Source organism: Odontomachus brunneus, unplaced genomic scaffold (assembly GCF_010583005.1).
Source record: "Odontomachus brunneus isolate Ranch 3 - 2012 unplaced genomic scaffold, Obru_v1 Obru_scaffold_072, whole genome shotgun sequence".
NCBI lineage: Eukaryota > Metazoa > Arthropoda > Insecta > Hymenoptera > Formicidae > Odontomachus > Odontomachus brunneus.
The window spans coordinates 18,003-45,464 of record NW_022639522.1 but is presented as its reverse complement, the minus strand read 5'-3'; the positions used below and the strand labels follow the sequence as shown (position 1 = coordinate 45,464).

Genomic DNA, 27,462 nt, shown 5'->3' with positions numbered 1-27,462 from the left:
TTATATATAAATACTAATTCCGGTAGTTTGAATAACTACTCTAAAAAGATATGTATTTTTATTTATGAGGGAAAAGACCTACTAATAAAAACTCTTCATTTTCATAGATGGAAGATTGATTGTTTGTGAGTTGATTTAAGTAGATCTGTAATCAGTTCCAATAATAAAGATAAACGTCTATCAAAGATTAAGAGTCTCTATATCGTTCTACATCAACATATGTGTGATACGAGTCTTTATTTTATTCAGATAACGGGTTATATCACGCTTCTAGCAAGCCGCCCAAACCAAAATAGATTGCAAATGTTAACATCAAATGTTATTTGCGCATCTGAACTTTTGAGCGAATGCGACGTCGAACGCGATGGCATTAATATTCACAATGTATTTCGGCATCATGTATCGTCTGTCTCTGTAGTGTGGTGTATCTTCGTGTCGTATGCATATAGAATATCGTGTATGTATATAGGAATGTATATCGGGGAAGAATTTAAATATGCGGCATACGAGATATCTCTCACATCATGCTACAACGCATACGTACACGCATACACACGCACACAGAAGTGACTTTCGTGTCTGTTTTTTTCTCTCTCTCTCTCTCTCTTTCTCTATATATAATGTATAAATACGTATATACACACATATACACGAATGAAGGTAACGCAATTCCGTTCGATGAAATGAGTGATAACAACGTCATGGAATAGAAGAGACGAAACCCTTATTTTCCCGCAATTATTTACAATGCCGTTAAAATGTGTCCTCGACAAATGCGCGCGAATGGATAAAACTACGCTGGAGGACGACCCAGTCAGAACCACATGTTGATTCAAGGTTGATTCGACGTGAGGGTTGAATCAACATTGATTCAACGGTTCATCGATCATTTCGACATCGAATCAACGTTATGGTTCTGACTGGAGAGAGAACCCTTACGGAACGCAACAAGTCCTTTTACAACCGTATAAAAAATGTGCGTGATTGCCGTACAGATTGCGTACATTTTTGGCACAATAATCGGTAGAGTCGTTTTGCACACGTGATCGCGTTGATCCTTCGGATACATAAGTTTCCCTCCTACAAGATAATATAATTGTTCATTGCGCAGTGTACGTCGTATATATGTATATAAAATCACTCATAACGCAGTGGATGTGTATATGTGTAAATTTTTTGGTCAACTACTGAGAGACTGTATCTTTGATCGATGCGAAAAAAAGTAATCGCCGATTTCGCACTATTATATCCTCTGTTCTCTATCTCTATATTACATTGTCTTAAATTCACTTCTCATTTTCAATACGTCTGAGAGTCCTATATGAGTCGCCAGCTCTTAAATTTAGTATTAACGATATCACGATGAGGCGAAGAAAGGAAAGGCGAAGATCGGCCGTTATTGTCGCATCGATCTAATAAATACGCACACGGGTACGTGCGTAAGAATAATATTACACCGCCCTAAAGGCGGCCGATTGAATCGTCAGAGATGCGTGCCTAAAAGTAATATTATGAAACGCGCTTATTAAGTAGCTATTCATCTGTCGAATCGGATCGATTAAATATGGATACGAAATCTCCTTAAGTTTTATCTAGAGTAGACCATACGAGTTTAGTGAGAATGCACCTTCGTCGTGTAATTTATATGCATAGTTGTGTAAGAAAGAGGTATGCCTTAGGACCAGTAACTTTGTTTAATAGAAGTCTCATGAGATGTAATAGAAGTAAGAATAAATTGTATCTCATTCACGCAGTTACAAAAGTTATTTTTCAAAAGTAACTTGTTCATCATTAAAAAAGTAAAAAACGCCGTTATTATTGCTCAAAAAATAACAAGTTATAATTTCTTTTATCGATTTTTGAAAATTGTTCCTTATTTTTTTTCATTTTTTAGCATATCATCATCTCTATTCTTATTGTAACGTCTGGCAACTGTTATCATTTTTACACGGATGAGAAGAAATTGCGATAAGTATCACCTACATGTATAAAGTTATACTCGGCACCGTTAAATACTCGAAAAATGTGATTAAACGATCGTTAATTAGAAAATAAAGAAACTTATAACGATAACAACGTTACGATTAACGCGTTACTTCCAATCCTGCTCATTTGTTCTCTCCTCAATTCTCTCAATACTCCAACATTTCTCCAGGTTTCGTCAGTGACGTCTCATATAGATCCGTGTGTGTATCCATATGTATACACATGACTATCTAACGCATCTCTCATATATACGTTGAACAGTCCTGTTTACGCAGATTAAGTATATGTTTTGCTGCACACGTGCGCGCGTACACACTCGACTCACACACACACACACAAATTTTTCATTTCGATACAGAATGCTTCTTCTTTCTTTAGTTTTAATACTCGACCATGCTTTAACGTTAGAGGAAGGAGAATGCTTTCTCTCTTTATTTTTTTTCGTTTAATGTGTAATATCATGATAAAATGCAACGATCACATGTTTTATGAATCCTCGTATAAGGGATCAGCATAATGTGTATAATATCAATGTGTTACATGGTCTGATAATAGCTAAACGGTAAAAAAATTCGCAAGACGCCTCAAAATCCGTGCTTTCTTTTCTCTCGCGCGTTGCTTCTCCTCGAAGACGTAAGAATCGCGGATTCCTATGGGTTATTTTATATACTTTTTGTTCCTTTTCACTATATACCTATACCTACACGTAAATCTATACTTTTTACATATGTATGTACACGCGTTGTATCGCTATATAAAAAGACAAATACATTGTCGACACGTGATAAATTGTATAAACTGCACTGAGCCGAACGCTCGCGTCTAAAAGAGTATACGCTTTCATCGTGACAAGAGACATCGTCCGAATATTTGCAACGCGAGCAATTTCGATATATTAATTTTGTATTGTAAGTCTTATTCAATTGAACGACGAGACGTAGCTAGAACTCTACATCTTCTGTCAAATAACGTCGAAAACACTGTGACTTTTCACAAATTCTACGTTTACGATGATTATTCATGATTATCATTCAATCGAGTTTCTGCAGTGAAGAATATCTGTTACCTCGTTTGAAAAGAAAAGTAACGTCGAGTGTCGCAATACTGAAAGCTGAGATCAATTTACAACTTCTATCGGATTAGTGCAAACGGTGTTTGTCTAATAAAATAGAAAACGAAATTATCCGATTCCGAAGGATTCATAATTTTTGGGAAGATTTACTATTTTTCGTTTAATATCCAAACATCCTAGAACTTAATTAAGAAATGACAAATCTTTTGCACCAATCTAATACAATCGAAACGGCGGAGATCGAGGCCAACACGCAACGGCATTAAAATGCTCACTAAAGTGTATCTCGCTTCGTACATCATCACTTTCATTGTTCGGTAAAAAGAAAACTGCGCTGATAAAATAACAAATAAGTTCTTAGCTGCATCAATAAAATAATAAATGCGTTAAGAGCTGCCTCTGATACCCGTATTTACTTGTTAGTGTCTCTTAGAGACGATAGAATGTATCATCGTGATGGAAACTATGACGGACCAAATCCACATGTGAACATCTCTATGAGTCGATCACAGTTTAAGAACACACATGCCGCACTGAAAACGAAAGAGCGCGAATCGGAATGGACGTTACTACATATTCTGTTCGAACAAAACGAAATCACGCGTGTGCATGAAATCTCGATATTACACGGCCCCTATTAACGCGATCTTGGAAAACGCCTGCGCATTTTTTCTCTTCCCTAATCGACATGCCGCTTTGATAAAGCGTCGTCGCTACTCGTAACGTCCAATACGCAAAAGTGAAACCGGTGAGGCTCTATAAACCATTTCACTGGAATCGCGCGACGTGGCTCGTCTATTCTAGATGTTCTTGCTGTTGAGATGCACAGACAAACAATATGTATATAATAATATTTACATATTAAAACGAATATTCGAAGAATAGAACACTTTGCCAACACCCTCTCTTACTAACGACACTAACGAATAATCGCTAATCGAATCGACGGAATGAGACGTTGCTTGCAAATGGAAGTGGTTTTATTCGACGTCTCGACGAGCCGACAGGAGTCGAGACGCGTTAATTACTGAAAAAGTGAGAAATCGGTCTCGTCACACGAAACGTACGAAGCGTAAGTCGCAAAGAACATGCGTTTAATGACTGAGTCGAAATACGGCCGCGCACGTGCGCGTAAAAAACGCAACGTCATACAAAACTAGCGTAAGATCTCTAATGCCACCTTAACAACGGATTAGTAGTGCTTCTGTAATTGTAAAAACTTTCGATACCCTGTCGCTAATGGTAAAATCGCTCGGTATATACACGGAGAACGCAGTGAGACCATCTCTATGGCACGAAGACGTGAAGTACTGTTACTGTCTGTGTCGGTGTGCCAGATATCGGCTCTGCACGGCGCGCGAAGGAAGAAGAGGACACTCTCCGTGAGTGAGGCGTCGACGCCGGCCGCTCGCTCCCGATCAAACGTCAACCACGTCGTTGTTGTAGTTGAAATTTGAATCGCGCAGGAATGACGTGCGACGAAGTTTAAAGCTGAGACGACTCTCATCAACCATTCTCGGTACTTCCGTTACCTGCGACGCGTCAATGCGTATTAATCAGACAATTCTTGCTTACTTTTAGTAAAATCTTGACGCATCACTCGTTAGAATTATTACATATCATCGCGTGGGGGAAAATTACTGTAGATTAACGTTCTATTAAAAAAGCATGCAATTACGGGCTCACTATCATAAATGGTTATTAATAAGAACATAAAAAACGCCTGTCATAATAACGGGCTTCGGTGCACGAGGAAGAAAAAAACATAAAAGATACCTTTGCGTCCGCTCGGTCGACAGAACGTTGAAGCAACGACCGCCATGCTGCAGGTGCGGTATGTTCTAAAATAATAGGTACAGCGTGGTTCGTACATTCGAGGGGTTCACATGCACATTTCAGAGTTGTACTAAAAAAGAAAAAATGGAGCACAAGGGCGGCAGCGGCGTAATAAAAAGATGCACGCTGATCGACGTGTAGGAAAACGTGGATCGAACTGATGAGCCATTGAGTCGCTATAAATTAACCATGCGATACGGGCCAAGGATACGAACCGAGGTCGCGAAAAGCGACGCTCGTACTCACCGTTCTCCTTCCTGTCAGCCTTACTCTTGTTCAGACTCGCCGCCAGTTCCCTCACCGATCTCTTCTCGACGCTGTTGTTGCTCAACGAACTCGCAGTGCTACTCGCCGATAACGTCGGCGGCAAAGAAGCTGGACCGCTGACGCCGCTATCAGTCGACTCGTCGAGAGCGTCACCAGAATCCGGCGTATTGCCAGCCGAGGTGTTCGGGCTGGAGCCGTCGCTTAACAGACTGAATTCACCTGCAAATGAACGAACAATGATGTTCTTATTCGCTCCCTTTACGATGGATTTTTCACCGTAAAAGTATCCTAAATTATTATGTGATAATATCGAATATCGCGAGAAACACCGACAGAAAATTCTTATCGAATATATTAACCCTTTGAGTACGGAATCGCACACTGAAAAAATGAACAAAAAGCACTCTAACTTTACTTATAATATCAAGTAGAAATGAATCAATATGTGTGTGTGTGTGTGTTCTAAACTGAAGATGGTAAAATAAATAAAATTGAAACAGTCGCTAACAAGCCGAAAAAATAAACGTGCAAACGAGAGTTCTTGAAAAGACTAATTTATAGCGAATTTCTAATACTGTGAGCGCATGCATGTACCAGCACTCAAGAATTTAATAAATTAAAATTCTTTTACCAGATTTCCGATCAGTTGTCATGCTCCACGGTCGTGGTTTAGGAGCTGTCGCTGGCGGAGTCGGCTTGTTCTTTAATAATGCGCCGTTGCTCTTTCCGTCGCTCGTAGACCCACTGCTCTTTGCCAATGGTTTCAGTATCGGAGACTTAGCCGAGTCAACAGAAGACGTGCTCTTGGCGCCGCCACTGCCGTTTATAGGACTTCTCAGATCGTATCCGGTGGACCGTAGCTTCACAGAGGACTTGTCCGTGTCGGTGGTAGATTTCTTTACAGTACTCTTACGACTGTCCTGTTCTTTCGACATCGTTATTGACGTGTCTCTGTCTGACGTACTCGCAAAGCTATCGTCGATATCGCGTGAGCCACGCGGACTCATACTGGAGACATTCGTTAGCGTACTACGCTTAGAATCGTCGCTCGCGTCGTTCATAGCTGCGCTGTTGTAAGTCTCCTTCGCGAAAGACTCACCTTTCGCGACGGATCTCTCGTGAGTCTGAGCGCTATCGGTGGTATTGCGTCGGGCGAGCGGCGACGCAGTCAACGGAGAATCGCCCTGAGATCTTCTGCCGACGAGAGGAGAAAATTTCTCCAGATTGTCGCTGGACCGTGAACGCGGAGTGGGTTCTAAGAGAGTCTTCAGCATTGGCGAGTTGCAGCTGTGCTTCTTTTCCATGTCCGGCGGGATACTTTTGTGACTGGTCAATGACAGATTAGGACTACCGTCTGTTGGGAAAGTGTGTAGAGAGCTGCAAATTATAGAAAAAATTGATATGAAAAATCGAACAAGTATTTTTGTCAAAAAAAAGTTCTGAAAAATTATATTAGTTAATTATACTATTTAAAATTATGTACTAATTCTATACTTGCAAAAAAACGAACCTATCATCACTCGTAGGTGATATCAGAGGCGTTGTCGGTGTAGTCGGTCGGAAGAATACATCGAGACCTTCACCCAAGGCAAGGCCGTCGATCGGCTGATCCGGTCGTAACATCGGTCTCGTGGGTGCTCTCGTCTTCGTCCGACGCGGCCTGGACTTGACGAGATGCTGAAGTTGCTGACCTACGGTATTGGGCAATTCCGAGACAGAGTCCAGAGACTCTGTCAACGAGTGCTCAGTTTCTGAAATAGCTGTAAAGCGAAAACATATTTATTACGACAGATTCGTATCTAACTTGGTAGGAGAAACGACGATGATAATTTATACCTTCCGCTTGACTTTTTGGCAGCGACGGTAAGAGATCCGGAATATCGTCGGCGGACAATCCCTCCACCGAATCTACCACGGACTTTGGTCTCAGTTTTCTTCCGTGCAGACTTTTACGTTTATTCGACAGATGCGGCGTCGCCTGGATATCGAAATAAAGACATTTCAGATTTTATAAAACAGATGGTATTATAGTAATATTGAATCGGGGATAATTATATACAAAGTACGATTTCCAGTGTTTGTATTTGTGTACACCTACCAGATTAAGATAGTCCAATTTCTGGAAGATAAGCGTGTAAAAATGAAGGTAACATGATTTAGTTTTTCATCAAGCAATGTGAAACATACAGAATATTAACATTTCGCTGTTAAGAAACATACTTTGGTCAAAAAAATATTTTTAACCTCAATTGTCTCACGTAAATTTACTTATTTATACATTTAAATGTTTTTAATACATTAAACATTTCAACGGTGAAATATTTAGAGATTTAAGATGCTTACCATTGGCGATTGGTCACTGACGCATTGACCAATGGAATTTGCCAACGAACATGTTTCTGGCGGACAGTCCTCTTCAGAGACGAGGCTGGCTCTGCCAGGAGGTAGCGTTATAGATACACCGCTCGCGCTAGTCACACCGATCACGCTTCCACTGCTCATCGAGCCAGCACTAGGTCGTAGAACATCTGGTGTGCTGCTTCTCGTTCGACTATCACAATCTCCGATCTGGAATATTTCATTACATTAGCCCAGCGTATAGTTTTATGTTTGTAGTCGCGTTTTCATATAAATTTTTCTTTCATTATCTATCAAATGATTAGTGAATTTTTCTTTGGAAGTCATGATAAACGACTTTACGAGCTTGAATAAACTGAAAATTTCACACTTACCAGAGTTTTATAGCTTCTTGATAATGATTCGATTACTTCATCCGTAATTCTATCAGATATATGTGCTGCAACTGCTAAATTAAGCTCGCTAATTGAAAAAGAGAGATAAACGGATTAATGTAGTTGAAAGCGGATCAATAAATTAATATCAAAATTATTCCAATAATAGTACTCACTTGACTTTATTAACGATATCTGCGCCAGCTTGTTCGGTAACGGTGGTATGTATGAATTCGTTATTGATTTGGTTCTTCTCTTTGCACGTATTACGAAGATCATCTTGCACCGCGATCGGCTCACTCTCATCGCCTCTGATCACCGTTTGCGATAATATAGTAGGACACTGTTCATTCACGCACTTCAACATCGCGTCCAAAGAATCCTGCATCAATCATTGTAACTAAATTCATGTTAGATTATACAAAATCCAATCGATTTTATACAGAAACAATAGCTATTTCGGATAGCTAACAATTTGTAATCTAATAGAGAAATAAAGTAATCTAGCTTATAAATAATATTAAGAATGGGGTAATTTAGTATATAAATATTTTTAAAGACCGCACCTGTAGATATACCGTTACAACTTTGTGAATTTCGTTTGCCATATCGTGTAACTTCAGCTCGATCGGATTATTTTCGTCCCGTCTTTGCAGTACCTCGTGCAATCTTGGCAATAACTGAAAAATATAAGGTTTTAGTAAATCTTAACATGCATGTATGAATACTTCAATTTCATAAGTAATAGAATATAGGAATGAATCTAGAATATAACATAAAGAATCAAATTTAAAGTTCTTCGAATTTCACCACTGTACCTGTTTGGAATTATCCGCGTCTTGTATAAGTCCGGTCGCATAATTGATATCATTATTAGCGTCGCAACTTTCCGCCGCCAAGGCTTTGATAGTATCCTGCGTCTGCACAACGAGTCTATCAACCATCTGTTGCGTAGAGCTCAACAGAAATCCCTGCTGTAATCTGAATGCCTGTCCGTGACTATACTTGCACGGCGTGACGTTTCTCTGCAACAAATCCTGAATTTTCTTGGCCAATTGCTCCGTTTTCTCTGCGGAAGTCTTCATGCAAGGCTGCAGATCGTAGATCGGGAACGGCATGTGACGCACACTGCAGTTTCTACAAGATAATATCTTTGTGAATACCTAATGTATTCCTTATGTATCGTATGTGACGTGATATATACTTCTCCAAAGCGTGAACGATATCCGCGTAGCCTTGTAACGTGATATTGTTCTTATCGTATATGATGGTCCGTAAATGATTATTAATCTGCAACGCTTTCGCCAGCAATCTTGCGCCAGGATCGCCTATCTGATTGCCGCTGATATCGAGGGTGTGAAGACACGTGTTGCTGCCGAGTGCGTTGATTAGATTGTAGAGATCACCCTTCAATCGAGAATCGGGCAAGTGCAACGCTTGAAGCACGCAATCGTCCTCCTGAAGCATCTGCACCAGAGCGTCCATCACAACAGCTATGTGCTTGCTCTTCATACTGGCGGTATTGCGTCCCATGTACAACTGCTTTATCGATTTGTTTTTCCCTACAGCCGTTATAACTTGCGCCAAATCCACGTCCATATCTGTGAAAAAGCACACGCGTAGTAAGCGACAAGTAACGAAATTAATTTTTGTGGAAATTATCAATTTAGATATGTTCTTTATAGTTACAACTTAAACTGAACTTTTGAAGTGAAATAAATATATTCGACATTTAGTAGAAAAGAAAATAGAGATTACAGAATAAAGTTCAGAGAAAGCACAGATTAAAAAAAAACAGACCTTTTATTCTTCTTTCAACATATATCGTTACGTACTACTATCCGATATATCCAACGACGCTATGCATCGAACTCCGTGAATGCATGACTCCAAAACGTGGGCGCCCATGGAGCCCAAATTGTTCCCGCTCATGTCAAGCTCTAGACCAACAGTGCTTTCGTTGCACGCCAGGCCGAGTAGCAAGTGCTTTAATGCCTCCAACGGTAGTTTGCAGGAGGATATGTTTAAGTACTTCAACGAAAGGGTAGCCGTGAAGAATTGCTTAAAACTCGGAGGTATCTCTTTGGTCTTCTTGCTCGAAAAGGAATTTCGAGCAACGTTCAGGTGGACTAGATTAGTTGCACAACCCCGTAGTAATGCACCGAATAACTAAATCGAGTGATCGCAAGGGGAAAGAGTACCGATTAAATGTCAATTATTTCGGGCAAGACATTCGGAGAAAGTAAAGTACTTACGCATTCTAAAGTAGTATCCGTACCGCTAAGATCCAGATGTGTTAGACTGTTAGGTTGCGCGAGGAAATTGCACAGATTCTGCAATCGAGAAATACATTAAGACTTTCGTTCCGACCGCGAATCGCCGTCGGCGACTTGTCGCAGAGATCACACAGACGATTAATTCCTTTCACGGAACTTACATTAATGTCGTCTTTCAACGTGTTTTCCGAGAAATTCAGACATCGCAAGCTAGTCGGCATGCTCCTGTTTAAGCTTAACGCATGCGCTATCTGGCCCACACCCTTGCCGGTTAATCCACAGTGGGCCAGATTCAACTTCTGCAAACCCTTAGGCAATTTGCCGATAGGACCACTCAGGTGTGTGCCACCTTGAAAACATATCGCTCACCTTTAGTAACGCATTAGCAATCGCGACAAATGCTCGATTACAATCAGAAAATATTACTTTCGATGCCGATACGAATTTATATATTAACGTATTTACAAGGATCAAACACTCAGGATATTATATTACTAAAACGAAAGAAAGAAAGTAAAGGAAGATTGAATACCGAGAACCAAAAACTATCAGACAAAAGTGCCTATTTACGGAAAAACCAAATGTAAGAAAAAAAGAGAGACGTACATCGCGAGTATTAATATAATTCCTAGGGATAATAAAAGTACGTGGTTATTGGCACACCTTGCATTAACTTGGCTATTATCCCGCACAAGCTAGAGGCTCCTACAAAAAATATAAAGAAAATTCGTTCAGGATACTTTCGAAATTATAGTTGAACAAATTATAGTTATACAAGTGTGGAAAAATGAAGATTTCTCTTAATGGGTGCACACACACACACAACACACTCGCATTCATTCATACATATACACGCACACACGTACACATGAATGAAGATACTCGAGATGCAAAAGCGATACGATATAATCAATGAAATCAATTAACATGTACCTTTGTCCTCAATCGTATTGTGCGACAGATCTATCGTTTGCAGCATCGTGTTAGCATTAGAAATTAAGGCCAATGACAGCTTGTGAGCGAAATCCCTTAAAACCGAATATTCATATGAATGTGCATTGAAATAGATTGCTCTCCCCTCTCTTTGCGGTGAAGCCTACGCGTTCGCTCGTCGAGTTCTTACCATTTGATACCAAGATTGTCCAGATAGAGTTCCTGAATGGACAGAGACCTTCGCATAACGTGTAACAATCGTTCCAAGGGTTCGTGGCTCAGCTTAAGGTGGGAGGCCCTCAGTTTCGTGAACCAAGTGTTGTATTCCAAAGCCGAGATGATCGGCACCAAGTCCTTCTGATCCAGATGATCGAAGTCTCTCAGATTCAGCTCCCTCGTATCGTGCGACAGGTATATCGTATCGACGTCCTGAAAATCGTGTCTCTCTGAGTAAGACTTTTATGGCAGGTAATCCCCGCTGTGTCGGTAACGCCGGCACGAACAATTCTATTCAGTCTCACCCAAGCCACTTCCTCTCTGTACGGCACGCCATGCAGGTCGCACATACACGCATACTGCGTAGAGAATCCACCACATGGACCCGTGTGTCTTGTAGCTTCTGTGCTCCTGGCCAACTCACTGCCTCGTATACTTTGCAATCTGCTAGCTGGTATTACTTCTATCTTTCGTATAATGTAACTGGAAACAACGACGTTACGATATAAAAATAATCAGCGACATAAACGGTGTCATTAAACGATTATAAGTGAGATATGTACTTTAGTGGCACTGTAGGAAAGATATTTCGAATCGCCGTGTGTAAGGCCTCTATCATGGCGTCCACCTCTGTAGTGTCCGCGCCCACGCTGGTCGTAGTGAAGTTGTAATATCGCTCTCCGACAGTCAAACATAGCTGATTCGCTCGTTTGGACTCTATGGCTGTTATCTCTAGATAATGAAAATGGCAGTCGATCTATGGAAGAATGACATTTAAATAATGGTAATTAATTGGTCATTTAGGAGATAAAAGATCTACTGATAAATTGACTAGCTTACTCTTGTGGGTACTTTGGCCGATAGAAGAAAGAGGCGGCATGGTGAAAATACCTTGAATAGAAAAAATCAATTCAATCAATTTATGATGCAAAATATAGACTGATATTCATAGTCTGATCTTATATTTAAGATTGCCTTAAATTTATCCTCAAATGTTTCATAGCCATATAGTATCTGAAGATGAGCTTATGACGATCTCAACATTTAATGTCGTTACATAAGTATGATGCAAAGATTTTTCACTAGATATTAGTGTCACATATATGATAGCAAATTTTTTTTTCTATATCTATATTATCAAACAGTTTTTATCTATATTATCAGTGTTTTATACAATCATATAAAAAATATATGGTAAACTATAGGAAGTCTTCTTACTATGGAATAAACCATAGTAATAAATGTGTTAAATAAGATAGGATATGTTAAAAATAAGATCTGACAATAAATATTAATCATAATAAATTAATCATAATGTAACTATTATTAAGAAGAAAGAGAAGAAGGTCTACTTACGAGAACACGATTTTCTTGTTTATCCTGCTTGGTTTCTAATTTCACCACGTTTTTCAACAGTATCTTCACATGCTTGCCAAGTAAAGCTTTCACCGATTCTGCAAGCAATGAATAATTCACGCGATTATACGCGTACAATCGCTCGCATTAATGATGTCCAGTGCATTCACATTTATGAGTATAACACGTGATTCACTAATTTTTTGTAGAATAAAGCAATTAAACCATACTAAGCGAAAAGATACGTTCTTCAAACATCACAATAAAACTCGATTACCGAGTATGATCGCGTCAGACAGCATTGATGCTCCCGCACGTCGGAGCAGAACACGCTAAACGAATTTAGCAACAAGAAAAATTATATTTCTCACATTCTTGATTGAAAACACGATAATACACGGCCAATTGATCATGTAACACCAAAGAAACGTGAGACACAAGCAACGCAAGATGCAAAGCCACTGACGACAGGCAGATACGTCATCCCGAAATGACTGATGACAACTCGGCCGATCTACGCGAGAGAACGTAAACACTTTATGACAAACAGAATCACAAACCGTTCAGATCTTTCGTGAGCTGCGAGCGGGTTGACATTTTGCTAGCTGAAGTCTTCCATTGAAGTTCGCCGTTCCATTTAAAGGAAGTGTCGTCTGTCGTACGTCGCTGATCAGAACTTGTCGGCGTGAATTAGAATATCGTCGCCGGGACAAAGGGCGATGTCACAAGAAGACGAGGCAGTGCAATAGCAGCCATATTGGCACCTGTCTACTATTGGTCTGCGATGGTCACTGCGATGATCCAGCGGCGATGGCACGCAACGATGGCTGCGCGCTAACATTAGAATTCGTAGGTCTATTCTGCTTGCACTCTCTGCATTCCCTGCACTTTCTGCCCGGAGTGCAGTAAGTGTACATACTGCAGCGCGAAGTGAGCGAGAGAGAAATAACACGAAGATAGAACAGTTCGAAACGAACAACCGTTTGCGAACGCCGGACAGTGACATACTTTTTATTAGTTCAGGTTTACAATAGAGGTTTGGTAAGTCTAACCTCATATTTTAAATATAATTATCTGTGAAGTAATTTCTTAGAGCATATATATATATATGGAAGGGGAATTGCCTATGCCTCCTGTAGACCAAAAATGTCTCCAAAATCTCTGCGAAAGGTATACATTCCTATTCCTCCTCTGTGCACATGCGCCAATTGCGTCAGTTGTTGCTGGACTACAAAATTATTGGTTTCAATATTTTTTTATTTAAATTCTATCAACTTTACCGAAAAATAGCAAGAGATAAAAATTGTTTATTTTCTTCCCATAAGGCTCGGAGAATTTTTTCAGAATTTTATATTAACTTTTTAGTACTGCATTTTTTACGTTTTCTTGCATTTTCTTGAAGTACTAGAAAGTTAATACAAAATTCTGAAAAAATTCTCAGAGCTCTATGAGAAGAAAATAAATATCTCCTGTCAACTCTGTAACCTAACCTAACCTGTCAACTTCAACGCATGCGCACAGAGGACGCATAGGAACGTATAGCTTTCTCTCTCGCACACATCTTGGAGACACTTTCGTGCCAGCATTTCCCCTCTATATATATACTCTAAGATGAAGTCCCATGACATATATTTTCGCGTAACCCTTGGAACATAAGAGCGATTTTTGGCGATCATCTGGTATATGTACACTAGTATTCATAAATGCCTTTACACTTCTAGTATTTAGAGGATTGGACTTTTTCAATTTGGCGCATTATTTCTCAGTAAAGGCCAGTTTAAGCTAGTGGCACATAAAAAACTTAGGCTGGAGTCCCATGACACGTATTTTCGCGTATCGCGTAAACGCGTAACCAATAATTTGCGACGTTTAGTATTTTTGTTGGAACTTTTAAAAGAATAGAATAGATGTGATGAAGAAAAGAATAGATGTGATTGGTTACGCGGTTACGCGTTACGCGAAAATACGTGTCATGGAACTCCAGCCTAAGTTTTTTTATGTGCCACTAGCTTAAACTGGCTTTTACTGAGAAATAATGCGCCAAATTGAAAAAGTCCAATCCTCTAAATACCAGAAGTGTAAAGGCATTTATGAATACTAGTATATATATACCAGATGATCGCCAAAAATCGCTCTTATGTTCCAAGGATTATAATTTCTGACAGAAAACGTTTTCCGCACTGCTTTAACAATTTAAATCTAACCAACTCGCTTAAAACTTGAAGGTTATGACTTCAGGCAGCAGTAAAAAACGTTTGTAGTCGAAAATTACCCTTAGGGCGCCGTGCCACGGAGTGGAAATTTTCAGCGGAACGGAACGTGTGGAGTTAGTACAACCAATCAAAGCCGTTCTGCTTTTCTTCCGGCGCTTTTTCTATTTTCCTTATGTCCCATGGAGCGGAATACGCGGAAGCGGATCACGCGGAATAATACAAAAAATAGACTTTTTAATGTTATTTCTTACGTTTTTAATAATTTTAATAATATTTTATACAAATGATATAATATATGATAAATTAGTAAAGAGTAAAATTAGTTTCTCAGTAAAATACTTTTTATGAAAATATGCAACTATTTTACGATTGGCTAAAACATAATTCCGCTGCCGCTTCATGGGACAGAAGGAAAAGTACATCAGCGGAATTGCGGTGATATATCATGTAGTATAATAAAGTGAGATCTGTTGTGAATAATTATGGAGAATATATTATGTGATTTTTGTCGACTGTGGTTGTTAATTAAACATATAAACATATTTACATATTATATATAATTGTTACTACAATTATCAAAATATTAACATTTTATTACTTACTCGTTCCAGCTTAAAGCTAGTCATACACACTTTCCGTAACAGTGGCTTGGTTTAAGCGTCTTCTACAATGGCAGTAGGAGTAGTAGTAAGAAATAAGCAGTAAGCAAATTGACCAATTCCATTCTTACGTTTCAAAAATAATCGATTGTGATTGGTCTATTTACTTACTGCTTATTTCTTACTACTACTCCTACTGCCATTGTAGAAGACGCTTTACATCGTGCACTTGATACGCGTATTAAATAGTAACTTTCTATTAGATAATCTTAATATCGATGATGTATATAAATAATGATATATTAAGCTGGTATAATATTGATCAAGAAGACTTATTTTATCGATTGAATGCGTCGTCGTTAATATGCATTGTTAATATTAAGATTATTTAATAGAAAGTTACTATATAGTACGCGTATCAAATGCACGATGTAAACCAAGCCAGTAACCGTAAGACGTAACGTAAGAATTGACCAATTACGATCGAGTATTCACAAAAATGGCAACCTTGACGATTCTCAACATGATTGGTCAATTCTTACGTTACGTCTTATGGTTACTGTTACGCAAAGTGTGTGTGGCCAGCTTAACTCGGAACACACTTTATAATGTACGTAACATGAACTACAGATTTTAGGTTTGTTTTTCGTTCCTGCACTGCTGAACTGATGCAATTAGAGAACCTCTAGTACAGAGAATCGCCAACTTGATCACGTGACCAACTGATTGGCTGGCATAAATATATACGGATTTAGACATTGCGACGCCAATGCAGACAAATTATATATAATATATATATATAGTTTTGCATCGGCGTCGCAAATCCGTACATGTTATGCCAGCCAATCGCAGAGTAGCTGAGTAGCTGGTCACATGATCAAGTTGGCGATTCTCTGTACTAGAGGTTCTCTAGGTGTAATAAGTTAGAGCGAGAAAAAATATACTTGTCTCATTCTAACTTATTGCATCAGTTCAACAGGAACAGAAAATAGATCCTTTCAGTACTGACAGTGCATTTCGAATCCTAGCAATAGTGACGTCACGGTGAACTTGCAATAAAGATTGTAAGTGCAATAAGTTAAAGTAAAAAATGTAATCTTGTCTTATTCTTATTTATCACACGAGTCAGGTAGGTTATTCGAAAAAGAACAGGTCTTATATTTTACTGCTGGTCGTATTCTTGTACAATCGTTTATATTATCGTTTGTGTAAATGAGATATTATTTGAAATTATGTTTCTCCCAAGGTTTTTTATGTTTGACATGGAAGTAAACTTCAAAATAAAAGACAAAGAGAAAAACATTTGTATAAATATAACTCGTATAAAAAGTATAAAGACGTAAATATAGCAGGAACAGATTTAAAAATACATGTAGAATGTATAGACAACAAATCTTATGAGATTTTTTGGAAAATTTTTTTTGCTCTACCTTTTGAAAGTTCCAAAAAATGAGTCGAATTTGTAATGTCATATAAGAGATAGACAGGAACACATAGAGTGATTAAGGGGAGTGGGAAATGATAAACATCAACAGATTAGTATTGTAACCAATAGACTTTTACTTATCATTGTCATTGCTTCGTTATCATTTATACTAAATCAGTTTCGGACAACTCTCCAAAATGTTTACTAATCACATTGAGAGTGGAGTGGAGTGGAGTGGGTGTATTGCTACATCTGTAACAGTGACTTACTATAAAAGTGACTTGATTTATTAAAGACATTCAATATTGTCCAGATTACCATTGTGAAATTAATACCATGTTCATCAACATGGCGAGTTTAAGGACAATAATTAGAGGAGGTCAAGTATATCTGAAGAGATGTTATGCAACTGGGACAAAGTTAATTGAAACAACACGTGACAATGACACAGGTAAAAACTAATGCTATTCTAGTAATTATTCAGTTTACACACATCACCTCTAATACCGACGAACAAAAAAATTATGCATTTTGTAAAGGCAAGCAACTTTTCTACTTGGAAAAATCGTCGCTCTCTACGCGAAGCGAGATATTATTTGATAAAGTTGTAGGATTCGAAAACAGATTGAGTTGCACAAAGAGTTTCGGCATTCTCACTCGTAGTTCTGACTCCTCACGAGTGATTTCTTGCTCGAATCTCTGTGAGATTTATCAGAAATATATTCCAACAAGCCAATGTCTTTGAAGTTGCATGGACAGAACAGAGTTTACTGCGTGACTTTATCTTAACCGATAGAAGAAAGAAAAAAGCAAGGTAGATGCAAGAGAGGAAGGTCATGGGAACCAACAAGTCATGGTTAACTATAGATACGGCAGAACTCGAGCTCTCCACTAATGTTCACCCTCAGATAATGCTTTTGAAATCAAGCTGTCGTTCCGACAAAGTCTAGGAGTCGATCTTATACTCGCCTCGCCAGGTTTCGTGATTGTACCTGATCTAGATGTTAGACTGCCAGCCTTACACTGCACAGTACTTCTTCCAACTGCAACCTGTACAGGGTGAGTCATCTGAATCTATCACCTCCAATAACTCGTTTGTGTGGTCAGGAATCGAAAAAAGTTTCATATAAAAGTTGTAGGGTTTCGAGGGGGAACCAAAATGGCGTACCTTTCAACTGTTGATTTTGACCGAAAGTGGGTTACTTCAACCGGAAGTGGTTTTTTTAAAATGGAAACCCCCCTTTTTGACACCGGAAAGTAGTACACTTAGCGAATTAACTGTTTGAAGTTACAAATTAACTAAATAAAGCACCCCGATAGTGAGAGGCAAGGGGACTCACGTAAATAAAGCACCCCGATAGTGAGAGGCAAGGGGACTCACGTAAATAAAGCACCCCAAAGGGAACAAAAAACTACCACGTCCACGCCGTTGTTCCTGGGTAGTGCTAAGAGTAGTAATTTCTATTAATTTCGGCTAAAAATTTCGTCCGCCATCTTGGTCCGCCATCTTGGATCCGCCATTTTGAATTTTGCAAATCTGACTTCAGATTCGTGATCAGCAACCCCAAAAACCCTCGTAAACTTAATTTGGTGCAAATCGGTTGACTAAAATTTTTGTCCGCCATCTTCGTCCGCCATCTTGAAAATTTTAAAACAGCCAAAGTTATATCTGAACGTAAAATTTTCCGCTTTTTCATTTTCCGGTGTCAAAAAGGGGGGTTTCCATTTTAAAAAAACCACTTCCGGTTGAAGTAACCCACTTTCGGTCAAAATCAACAGTTGAAAGGTACGCCATTTTGGTTCCCCTCGAAACCCTACAACTTTTATATGAAACTTTTTTCGATTCCTGGCCACACAAACGAGTTATTGGAGGTGATAGATTCAGATGACTCACCCTGTACAATTGGTTTACTTTCATCGTTGATCTCGTACTGATTGCTATTTGAGAGCTCGAGCTGCCGTATCTAAAGTTAGCCATGAGTCGTTCGTGTTCCCATGGCCTTCCTCTCTCTCTTGCATCTCACTTGCTTTTTTTTTCTATCGGTCAAGATAAAGTCATACAACAAACTCTGCTCTGACTGTGCGACTTCAAAGACGTTGGTTTGTCGGGATAGATCTCGCAGGGATTCGAGTGAGAAATCATTTGTGAAGAGCATGAAGTCAGTCACAAGTGAGAATACAGAAACTCCTCGTGCAACTCAGTCTATAGCGAGTATTTTTTCTACGCCGCACATCGCCAGAAATTTTACGCTTAGAAAGATCGCGTTAAACAGGACGACATACATATTAAAGAATCAGGAAAGCTGTCGAAGAGAAAAGTATATTGGAAGCCGGAACGTCATAAAGGGCCTTCGACATAAAAGGTTAAAACATTTATAAAGATACAATATTGACTTTCAAAAAACTTTAGTACATTCATTGACTTTACTCGACAAAAATTGCGATATCTCAGCGAAAATTTATCCGATTCTAATAATCTATGGCTTATTTTAAAGCTAATACTATAGAGATTATAGTATATTCCTATTATTAATTTAAAAATTGATAAAAGTCGAAAATCAGTCGAAAAAGTGAAAAATCTTCAATGAAAAAATAAATTTTCAAGTACCTAGTGTTTGAAGCGCCCCCATTCGTTCATTTTAGCTGGAAAATAAAAAATACTTATAAATTGTTTTGAGGGAATCTACTAAGCTTCATTTTAAACCATTAATCACATTTTTAGGACTTGAAATGACCATTTGGCAGCCATCCGTAGCAATTAAAGTTTAAAAATCCATAATTGGTCACCTGGACTTCCGGACCGGATATCTCGAGAACGGTGTGTCAGTGTAACGTAAAAAACACCATTTCGTTTTCAGCTCGTCCAGATCTACAATTTCTTTTCCCATTCGACCCCAAATTCAACCGCCCCATTTTGGGGAACATGCACCGCTGGGACTTGGCCGGGCTCTTTGTCGATTGCAAGTGTTACTTTATGGATATATATTTTTATTTTAACGTATTTCGCAAGAATTTTTAGCATGCATTTTCTCGCTTCTGATGTCATTAAAAAGAGATAGACAATGCGAAGAGTCAAGAGTTTTAAAAAACGCGTCGGTTAAGTATTTTTTCGTCGATATTGGAGATATGTGTAAACTCTGAACAATTACCACTATTCTTTTTATCCAAATGTTCCCAATATACAACTTTTTATTTTGCAAAGCTCAATAATTTGACAGGCATCGATATTATATCTATGTCAAGGACACCAGTCAACAGTTTAAATACAGAACTATTAGTTTCGCTGAGAACATCTCTATTGGAAGCGAAAAATTCACGCAGCAAAGGCATCATATTGACGTCCTCCTTACCAACTATATTTTCAGCAGGAGTAGATATCATGGAACTTTGTACTGAAGATAAAAATAAACTTGTTACCTTCTGGCATGCATTGCAAAGCACTTGGCTGACTCTCTACAGTTTAGATATTCCAACAGCAGCTGCTATTAATGTATAGGCTCTCTCCAATGTTTATTATTTACTTATGCATCCTATATCCATGTGACGGTGTAACAGAAACATTATAACTGCACAGGGTTCCAGTCCTGCTGGAGGTTGTTTGCTTTCAATGTCTACAGAATACAGAGTTTTTGTTGAGGGCAAGCATTCTATTGGATTGAACGAAACGCAATTAGGTCTCGTCGCTCCAAAATGGTTCAGAGATATATATATTTCGTTGTTGGGCTACCGACAAGCTGAGATTGCGCTCTTGAAGTATGTAAGACTAATGAATATACGACAATAAGATACTATACAACATCATAATCTATAATCATCGTATTCACAGGGGCTTGTTATTTAAACCCGAGAAGGCGTTAGAAATTGGTCTTGTGGACGAACTCGCTAAAGATAAGACTGATGCAATTGAAAAATGCAAAAATTACATATTGTCTTTCGAAAATATACCCCGTAAGAATGAATTTTATTGTGTTTCTCGCATATTGCTTTTTACTTGATACTAATCGGACGTTATTATGTTAAAGAACTTGGCAGGGGTCTCAGCAAATTGGAATTGCGAAAGGACTTAATCGAATGGTTCAACAAGAATAAAGAGATTGATACCGAACAATTCGTAAATACGTTACAATTGCCAAAAATACAAGCTGGCCTCAAATTATACATCGAGTATTTAAAACAGAACCAGCGATAGATATCTTGGTAAGAGATAATATTCGCGTTTTCTATTCTTTATAATATTGTGCCTTTTTGGATGGATATTTTTCATTATTGTGCCTTTTTGGATGGATATTTTTCATAATATTATATAAATAAATATTTTCATATTGTTGCATAAAACTTACATTCTTGTTATAAATTTTATCTCATATATAACCTAAATGTCGTTCATTGATCATCGATCTTACAATGTAGCAACCTCATTTAAATCAATATCCGTTATATCAAATTGTTGCGGTATGCTGAGCAAGTTAAATTCCTCTTGTTGCATTTCGAAGAAATGCGATATTTCCAATATATGCTTACGACTCCGTTTAGTTTCATTCCTATTCGTGAAAAAAAAGAATTATTGTGTATGAAATCATGAAATCTTCACGTGCATCTTCGTTAATAAATCACATGATAAAGTATATGATACGAAAACGTATCAAGTTATTAATATTCGTTACTTACGCTATCAATTGATCGACATTCTCTTTGAGCCAATCACTGAATCGATTGATTAGACGCTGCTCCCGATTGTATATTATCTGTAATCATAGACCATAGATAGTGAGTTACTCTAATCGTCTTGAATAATCTTCAAATTATCTCGAATACTCACTTGTAAATGTATATCGTGTGACGCAGAAAGAGTGGTCGTCAAGGATTTTTTATCATCGCATAAGTTTATTAAGTGAGCCGGTACGCTCACGTTGTTTCCAATTCTAATACTTAGATAACGTAGAATCGCCGCGTTTACAGAATGATTATACTCAACTTCTGCGTTTCGTAAACGCGAGAAGATTGCTCGAGCAATATCCAAGAATGAGTTTACCATATCTGTCATATTAATCTTGAACACTTCATTTAGGTCCTTTTTTTAAAGAAAAACTAAATTGTTAATTTTATTCGCGATATTTCTCGTATAGAATGAGCTAACATGTACATTCTTACCTTCAACTGATTGTGTAATATAAGTTCTTTAGACATTAATTGATTTCGTGCATTTTGTACCAAATCATTGAACTCGTTAAAAAATTGCTTTGTTTTCTTGGCGATTTTGTCAGCCGTATCGCCCTCCGCCTCCATTAGAGCTTCCACTGCATCCTTTATGTTCGCGAATATCACAGTTTTTCTTTCAAGTACTTCATCCACAATCCTTATACAGTAGAGCGAAGGAATAAATTATATATGCATAATGCATTGTCTACAATGACAGTAGGAGTAGCAATAAGAAATAAGTAGTAAATAAATGGACCAATCACAGTAGATTATTCTTGAATCGTAAAAATGGAATTGGTCAATTTGTATAATACTTTATTACTTCAGCTTACAATGCCAGAAAGGGATTTTGCTTATATTTCATCTACCATATTCACACTCATCCACACACCTACTCCTTATCGTTCTTACAGAAATTGGTCAATTTGCTTTTGCTTATTTCTTACTACTACTTCTACTGCCATTATAGACAACGCATAAGGTCATTTTTAAGGAACATCTATAGTGGGAGTAAAGTATTGCTGTAAGAAATAAGAGTAAGAAATTGACTAATCACAGTCGATTACATTCTTTTCACATTCAACTGTGATTGGTGAATTTCTCACTCTTCTTACAGCTATTCTTTACTGTCATTGTAGACGGATCTTTACACATCACGACTAAATCAAGTCAATAGTTAAAATAAATATCGCAGTTTGAAGAGTGAACGTCCACATTAATGTCGATACTTATTTCATCCTTTACTTTCTCGATTCATTTTGCATGTTCTCCTCGCCTTCATTAACAGCAGCCTCGTACAATGCCATTTCTTCGTTTCTTTTGTTGTGTTCTTGCAAACCCAGTTCGCACAATTCGTTGCATATCGCGGAAAAAGATTCTCTATATTTCTCGAATATGTCCTGCGTTTCTTCAGTTACCATACTGAGAGTTTTACCATCTAAAGCGGCATAGTACAATTAAATAAGTTGTATATCTATACATGATAATTTTATCTTATTTATTTCAACTATGCTTGGTTCTACTATCATGGAATAATCATATACGAATATGAAAATAAAATGTATATATATATACTTTCGTCAGAAGCAAACATTTGTTGGAAAAGATCATCTCCATCGAGGTGTTCTACGTACGACGCGATTAATAATCCGAGCTTCTCCTCGAATTCTCGTCGTAACGATACTTCCGCTTGCTTCTTCGTCTCGTTCTCCTCAAGATTACTGATTACGCGACTGTACAGAAAAATCAATAAAATTGTTTTGTCACGGCAATTATTTTGACATTTCCCCAGTAAACACAAAGTAACAGTAACATAACATCAATGTTATAATTTCCTACTCAACAATGTAACTGTTATATAACGTGCTTGTTATATAACAGTTACATTATTGGTCAGAAATTATAACATTGGGTGCGTTCAGCGAACTCAACAATTGCACAACAGTTGAACAATTCGTCAATGTAATTGGTCTAAAGTTAGAGATTTAACAGTAAGGACCAATAATCACTGACCGCTCACTGATCAGCTATGTTTTCTGAACGCAGCCATTGATGTTATGTTACTGTTACTTTGTGTTTACTGGGTTCTGTGTACATACATTAAAAGTCGTTCAGACTTCAGAGGGACAATAATTACTAGTGTTTTTCTATGGCGGACTGCCGCGCGCTCTCGGGTATCATTCTGTATTGATAATAAAGCAATTGCGGTATGAATGCAAACACATAATCCGTGTATCCGTCAATTTCGGCACAGGGATTGTCGCACACGTTTAAACTCCGTAGAAACTTGAAGTTGCGTAAGTACGTGACCTACGATGATGCAATATTATCAAAAGTCGAGAAGAAAAAATTAAAAAAATTAATAAAAACCAATATGCACATACGTGCTCCCAGTCAGTGATTTTATTTTTTCCGATGTTCAAAATAGTCAATTTACTCAAGTTATCTATGCCCTGTACAACGGCGATTTTATTGCGAAATAATAGCAGAATCTCTAGTTGTTCGAGATTATTTAGATTCTCCATAACTTTGATACGATTGAACGAAAGATCCAGCTCGCGCAAGTGGACGAGCTCGTCTAGATTTTCGATTCGCTCGATAACATTGTGGGATAATGTCAATTTTACCAAGCCTTTCAACATCCAGAGATGATCGATGTTTAGGATATCTATCAAATAATTAATAATATAATACTGATCATGTGTGAGAGAAATAAAATATTAATAAATAATAATAATAATTATGAGAGAGAGAGAGAGAAATTAACATTTATATACGTCGTCAATATACAAAGAGAATTTGTCACCTCAATTATTTCAGTTGCGTTTCATTTTAGAAAAAGATGTTCTAAAAAAAAAATTGTTTGATTCCATGGGGAATATAACGCTTACACTATCACTTATGGAATATATCATAATTATATCAAGACTATTAATGTTGATAAGTTATATTTTGCAGTGCAAGCGTGAATAAATCAATTTCTTTGTTTTCTTTTATTTATATTTCATTTCATATTTCAACTGCCCTTATAGAAATATCATATTAAGAATCATTGATAATTACTTATTTTCAGTATTAAAAATACTGGATAATAAGTAATTATCAATGATTCTTAGTATGATATTTCTATAAGGGTGGTAAGACGCGTTTATATATCTATTATATAACTTACTAAGAAATTCAATACGTATTTCCTTTAACTTCTCCAATTCAATTCCATCCTGCAAGAATAATCTACCGGCCTCTTTCTTTGGTCCCTGATCGATTGCTAACGAAACGAGTATACTTTGTGTTATTACACTAGGCTCTAGCGCGGCCTCGGACGGCACACTAGTTTGGTACATTTTATCACCATCACCTTCGAATCTTTAATCTGAAGTCATTGTATGTAACATACAAGCACGATAAAAATTTTTAATACATAAACGTGCGCGTAGTCGTGCAAACGTATATATGATTGTTTGGAACTCGTTGCCCATGCAACCGATGATGGTTTGATCCGTCGTTAAGGGATGCTGGATCGATGACGAACTCGAACAACGTCGATAATACAGAGACGATCGTCACTAAATAATCACGCTATCCTTTTCGTATTTCTTGTATATATAGAATTTATATGAATGTGTGTTGTTTTGTTTTACCATATTCAATGGAAAACCTAACCATATATGTGTAGAAATCTTTCTGTAAACTTTTTTGATATTTTTAAGCTTACAAATGTAGATGCGAAGGTAATGTTCAAAATTTTTCTGTTTGGAGCATCCACACTTTCGGTTAGGTTAAACATATGTTAATAATATTTTATATATTTGGTACCACTGGTAAGTACCACTGACCAGTGGTAAAATCGCTCACTGTTAAAATATTACTATTGGCAAAAACTCATTCAGTTTGCCATTGAAAATACCATTGAAAAAGCCATTTACTTTCAATGATTTTTTTTAACGGTAAAACTATTTTTATTTTATAATATATTTAATATTTATTTTTCGCGACGGGTATTTAGATAATTATTATGGTAAGCGGACAAAATCCATAAAAAAAGAGGGGACAGCGTTAGCAACGTTCAAAAATTCCTAGGATCCATAGATTCATTTCTCAAGCCAAATTAATGGGTGCTTCCGAAATACCCAGAGTTGAGTCGAATTGAGTAAGTTCCATTATAGTATATGTAACGGATACTATAGTGGAACTAACTCAACTTGACCCAAACCTGGACATTTCGGAAGCACCCACTATCATTGTCGGACGGAAGAGTGTAAAGAGGTGTAGAGTTGTGACAGATTATATGTCACGGTATCAAAACTAAACATCACGGGAGTGAGTGATAAGTAAAGATCATTACACACAAAATTCCGTAAGAACTTAAGTCGTAAGCGTAAGGAACTCGACCAATCCCAATCAAGTATTCGGCTCTTCGTAATAATGGAAGGGTTATGAAGAGCCGAGTGTTCAATTGGGATTAGTCGATTTCTTTACGCTTATGTTTTAAGTTCTTACGGAATTTTGTGTGTGATGGCCTTTATAGAGACAGAGATAACATCAAATTTTATGAGTCGGTAGTTTCGTGCTGTTTTGTGGAAGAAAAAGAAGAAGAAGAAGAAGAAGGTTAGTACCAAATGTCAAAAGCCATAAATTTCAGATAACGTTATTTTTTTATATAAATATACGACCTATAGTAAAAACAGTCGCACTGTTTATTTTTACGCTTATGAACTCGATGCAAACATTATCTGAAATTTACGGCTTTTGACATTTGGTACTAACTTCTTCTTCTTCTTCGACAAAATAGCACGAGAAACTGCCGATTCACAAAATTTGATGTTAACCTCTGTCTTTATAACTTGTCACTCACTCCCGTGATGTTTCCTAAGTAACACGTATTGTTTAAGAAACGTTTTTGATATGTTTTACAAATGATAATAAAACGTTACATACGTTTATAAAACGTATACCCAGAGAGAACATAGACATCGATTCGACGTCTAACCGACGTCGAAGAAGTCTAAGTTACGTCTAGTCTAAATGCACGTCTAGAAAAATGGCAATTTAGACGTCTTCTATTTTGAGTAAATTCTAATGTTTTAGAATTTATTTATAATATATTGACCATTAAAAGAGAGTTTTCGATAAAATTTCGGAATTTTATTTTGTCGATTATTTACAATCTCTCTAGACGTCTATTCGATATTGAATCGACGTCTACCTAGACAGCACAAGAACTTCTGAGAACGTTCCAGGAATATTCTGAGGATATTGGGACGTTCTCAGAACGTACTCAGGACGTTCCCTGGATATCTGTGCTGTTAGGATAATATCCCAGTGAGAAATGACTTATCGATCGACGTCGAAAAGACGTCGATCAATAAGTCATTTCTCACTGAGATCGCGCTCGTTTTGCATAAAAAATTTATTCTAAGTGGAAACGTCAGTTTTTTTTTTAGATTTCCGATTCAATTATAGTATTACAAAAATAGGAATGTTAAATTACTCGAAAAACATTAAACTGGAAGGAATGATCAAAGTCATTTTGCAAATAACTACATAAACTTTAGAGATATTAAATAAAATAGACAGGCCCCACACAGCAATGGATATCAATGGGATATACTAAAATCATCGCGGATATGCGAAATATATCTCAATCTCCTAATAATATCATCAGTATATCATAATGAGTAAATTTCGAAAATATTCTTGTATACAATATCCAAAAGATATCTTATCTCGAATACGATGAATGTATAAAATATATCATACAGACATCCTAAAGATAAATATAGAATATAATGCAGGCGTCTCTATGATGTTTCATATATATTGACATAAATTGATAGGGATGTATGAGATAC

At 37.4% G+C, this 27,462-nt stretch overlaps 3 protein-coding genes across 16 annotated transcripts in view; 1 reads left to right on the top strand and 2 right to left on the bottom strand.

Moving 5' to 3' along the window:
• Window positions 1-218: 218 nt before the first annotated feature.
• On the bottom strand, window positions 219-13,541 carry LOC116846963 (F-actin-uncapping protein LRRC16A). 4 transcript variants are annotated; one of them, XM_032821438.1, is made up of 24 exons: window positions 13,235-13,540; window positions 12,675-12,772; window positions 12,159-12,209; window positions 11,882-12,075; window positions 11,624-11,801; window positions 11,293-11,531; window positions 11,103-11,197; window positions 10,833-10,874; window positions 10,331-10,518; window positions 10,149-10,226; window positions 9,729-10,062; window positions 9,098-9,494; window positions 8,712-9,030; window positions 8,460-8,573; window positions 8,070-8,275; window positions 7,894-7,981; window positions 7,505-7,729; window positions 7,260-7,280; window positions 6,998-7,139; window positions 6,672-6,921; window positions 5,793-6,538; window positions 5,141-5,380; window positions 4,835-4,899; window positions 219-4,590 (listed from the first exon to the last, which is right to left on the bottom strand). In XM_032821438.1, exons 1-24 carry the CDS (start codon window positions 13,269-13,271, stop codon window positions 4,477-4,479), a joined length of 4,461 nt encoding a protein of 1,486 aa, XP_032677329.1. In that variant the 5' UTR covers window positions 13,272-13,540; the 3' UTR covers window positions 219-4,476. The 4 variants fall into 4 exon arrangements, with proteins under 4 accessions (XP_032677329.1, XP_032677331.1, XP_032677332.1 ...); XM_032821440.1 differs by lacking the exon at window positions 10,833-10,874 and having other exon boundaries at window positions 13,235-13,541; XM_032821441.1 differs by lacking the exon at window positions 4,835-4,899.
• Window positions 13,542-16,383: 2,842 nt separating this feature from the next.
• The window catches only part of LOC116846928 (enoyl-CoA delta isomerase 1, mitochondrial-like), an 11,909-nt gene continuing 830 nt past the window's right edge, over window positions 16,384-27,462 (top strand). Inside the window, exons 1-6 of one of the 7 annotated variants that reach the window (XM_032821330.1) lie at window positions 16,384-16,550; window positions 17,226-17,363; window positions 20,131-20,402; window positions 20,487-20,665; window positions 20,739-20,860; window positions 20,935-21,251. In XM_032821330.1, the coding sequence (XP_032677221.1) occupies window positions 17,249-17,363; window positions 20,131-20,402; window positions 20,487-20,665; window positions 20,739-20,860; window positions 20,935-21,101 (855 nt within the window). In that variant the 5' untranslated portion in view covers window positions 16,384-16,550; window positions 17,226-17,248 and the 3' untranslated portion in view covers window positions 21,102-21,251. Of the gene's footprint in view, window positions 16,616-16,732; window positions 17,364-20,114; window positions 20,403-20,486; window positions 20,666-20,738; window positions 20,861-20,934; window positions 21,252-27,462 lie in introns of those variants that run through there. The other 6 variants (XM_032821332.1, XM_032821334.1, XM_032821333.1 and 3 more) reach the window with 6 other exon arrangements.
• The window catches only part of LOC116846926 (dynein regulatory complex subunit 3-like), a 9,207-nt gene continuing 3,028 nt past the window's right edge, over window positions 21,284-27,462 (bottom strand). For 2 of the 5 annotated variants that reach the window (XM_032821324.1, XM_032821321.1), the window contains exons 2-10: window positions 24,783-24,878; window positions 23,995-24,278; window positions 23,748-23,920; window positions 23,186-23,343; window positions 22,856-23,048; window positions 22,064-22,268; window positions 21,732-21,983; window positions 21,581-21,657; window positions 21,284-21,453 (exon numbers count right to left, since the gene is read on the bottom strand). In XM_032821324.1, the coding sequence (XP_032677215.1) occupies window positions 21,312-21,453; window positions 21,581-21,657; window positions 21,732-21,983; window positions 22,064-22,268; window positions 22,856-23,048; window positions 23,186-23,343; window positions 23,748-23,920; window positions 23,995-24,252 (1,458 nt within the window). In that variant the 5' untranslated portion in view covers window positions 24,253-24,278; window positions 24,783-24,878 and the 3' untranslated portion in view covers window positions 21,284-21,311. Of the gene's footprint in view, window positions 21,454-21,580; window positions 21,658-21,731; window positions 21,984-22,063; window positions 22,269-22,855; window positions 23,049-23,185; window positions 23,344-23,747; window positions 23,921-23,994; window positions 24,279-24,782; window positions 26,678-27,462 lie in introns of those variants that run through there. The other 3 variants (XM_032821323.1, XM_032821320.1, XM_032821319.1) reach the window with 3 other exon arrangements.

Bases quoted from the DNA above. Each gene is read 5' to 3' on its own strand.
- LOC116846963 (XM_032821438.1), bottom strand. From the start codon at position 13,271: ATGTCAACCCGCTCGCAGCTCACGAAAGATCTGAACG. The intron at 8,276-8,459 runs GTGCGGTCTTTA...TGATTGATGCAG, and splicing joins TTGTAACGGTATATCTACAG to GATTCTTTGGACGCGATGTT. The intron at 7,281-7,504 runs GTAAGCATCTTA...CTTATCTTCCAG, and splicing joins TCAGTGACCAATCGCCAATG to AAATTGGACTATCTTAATCT.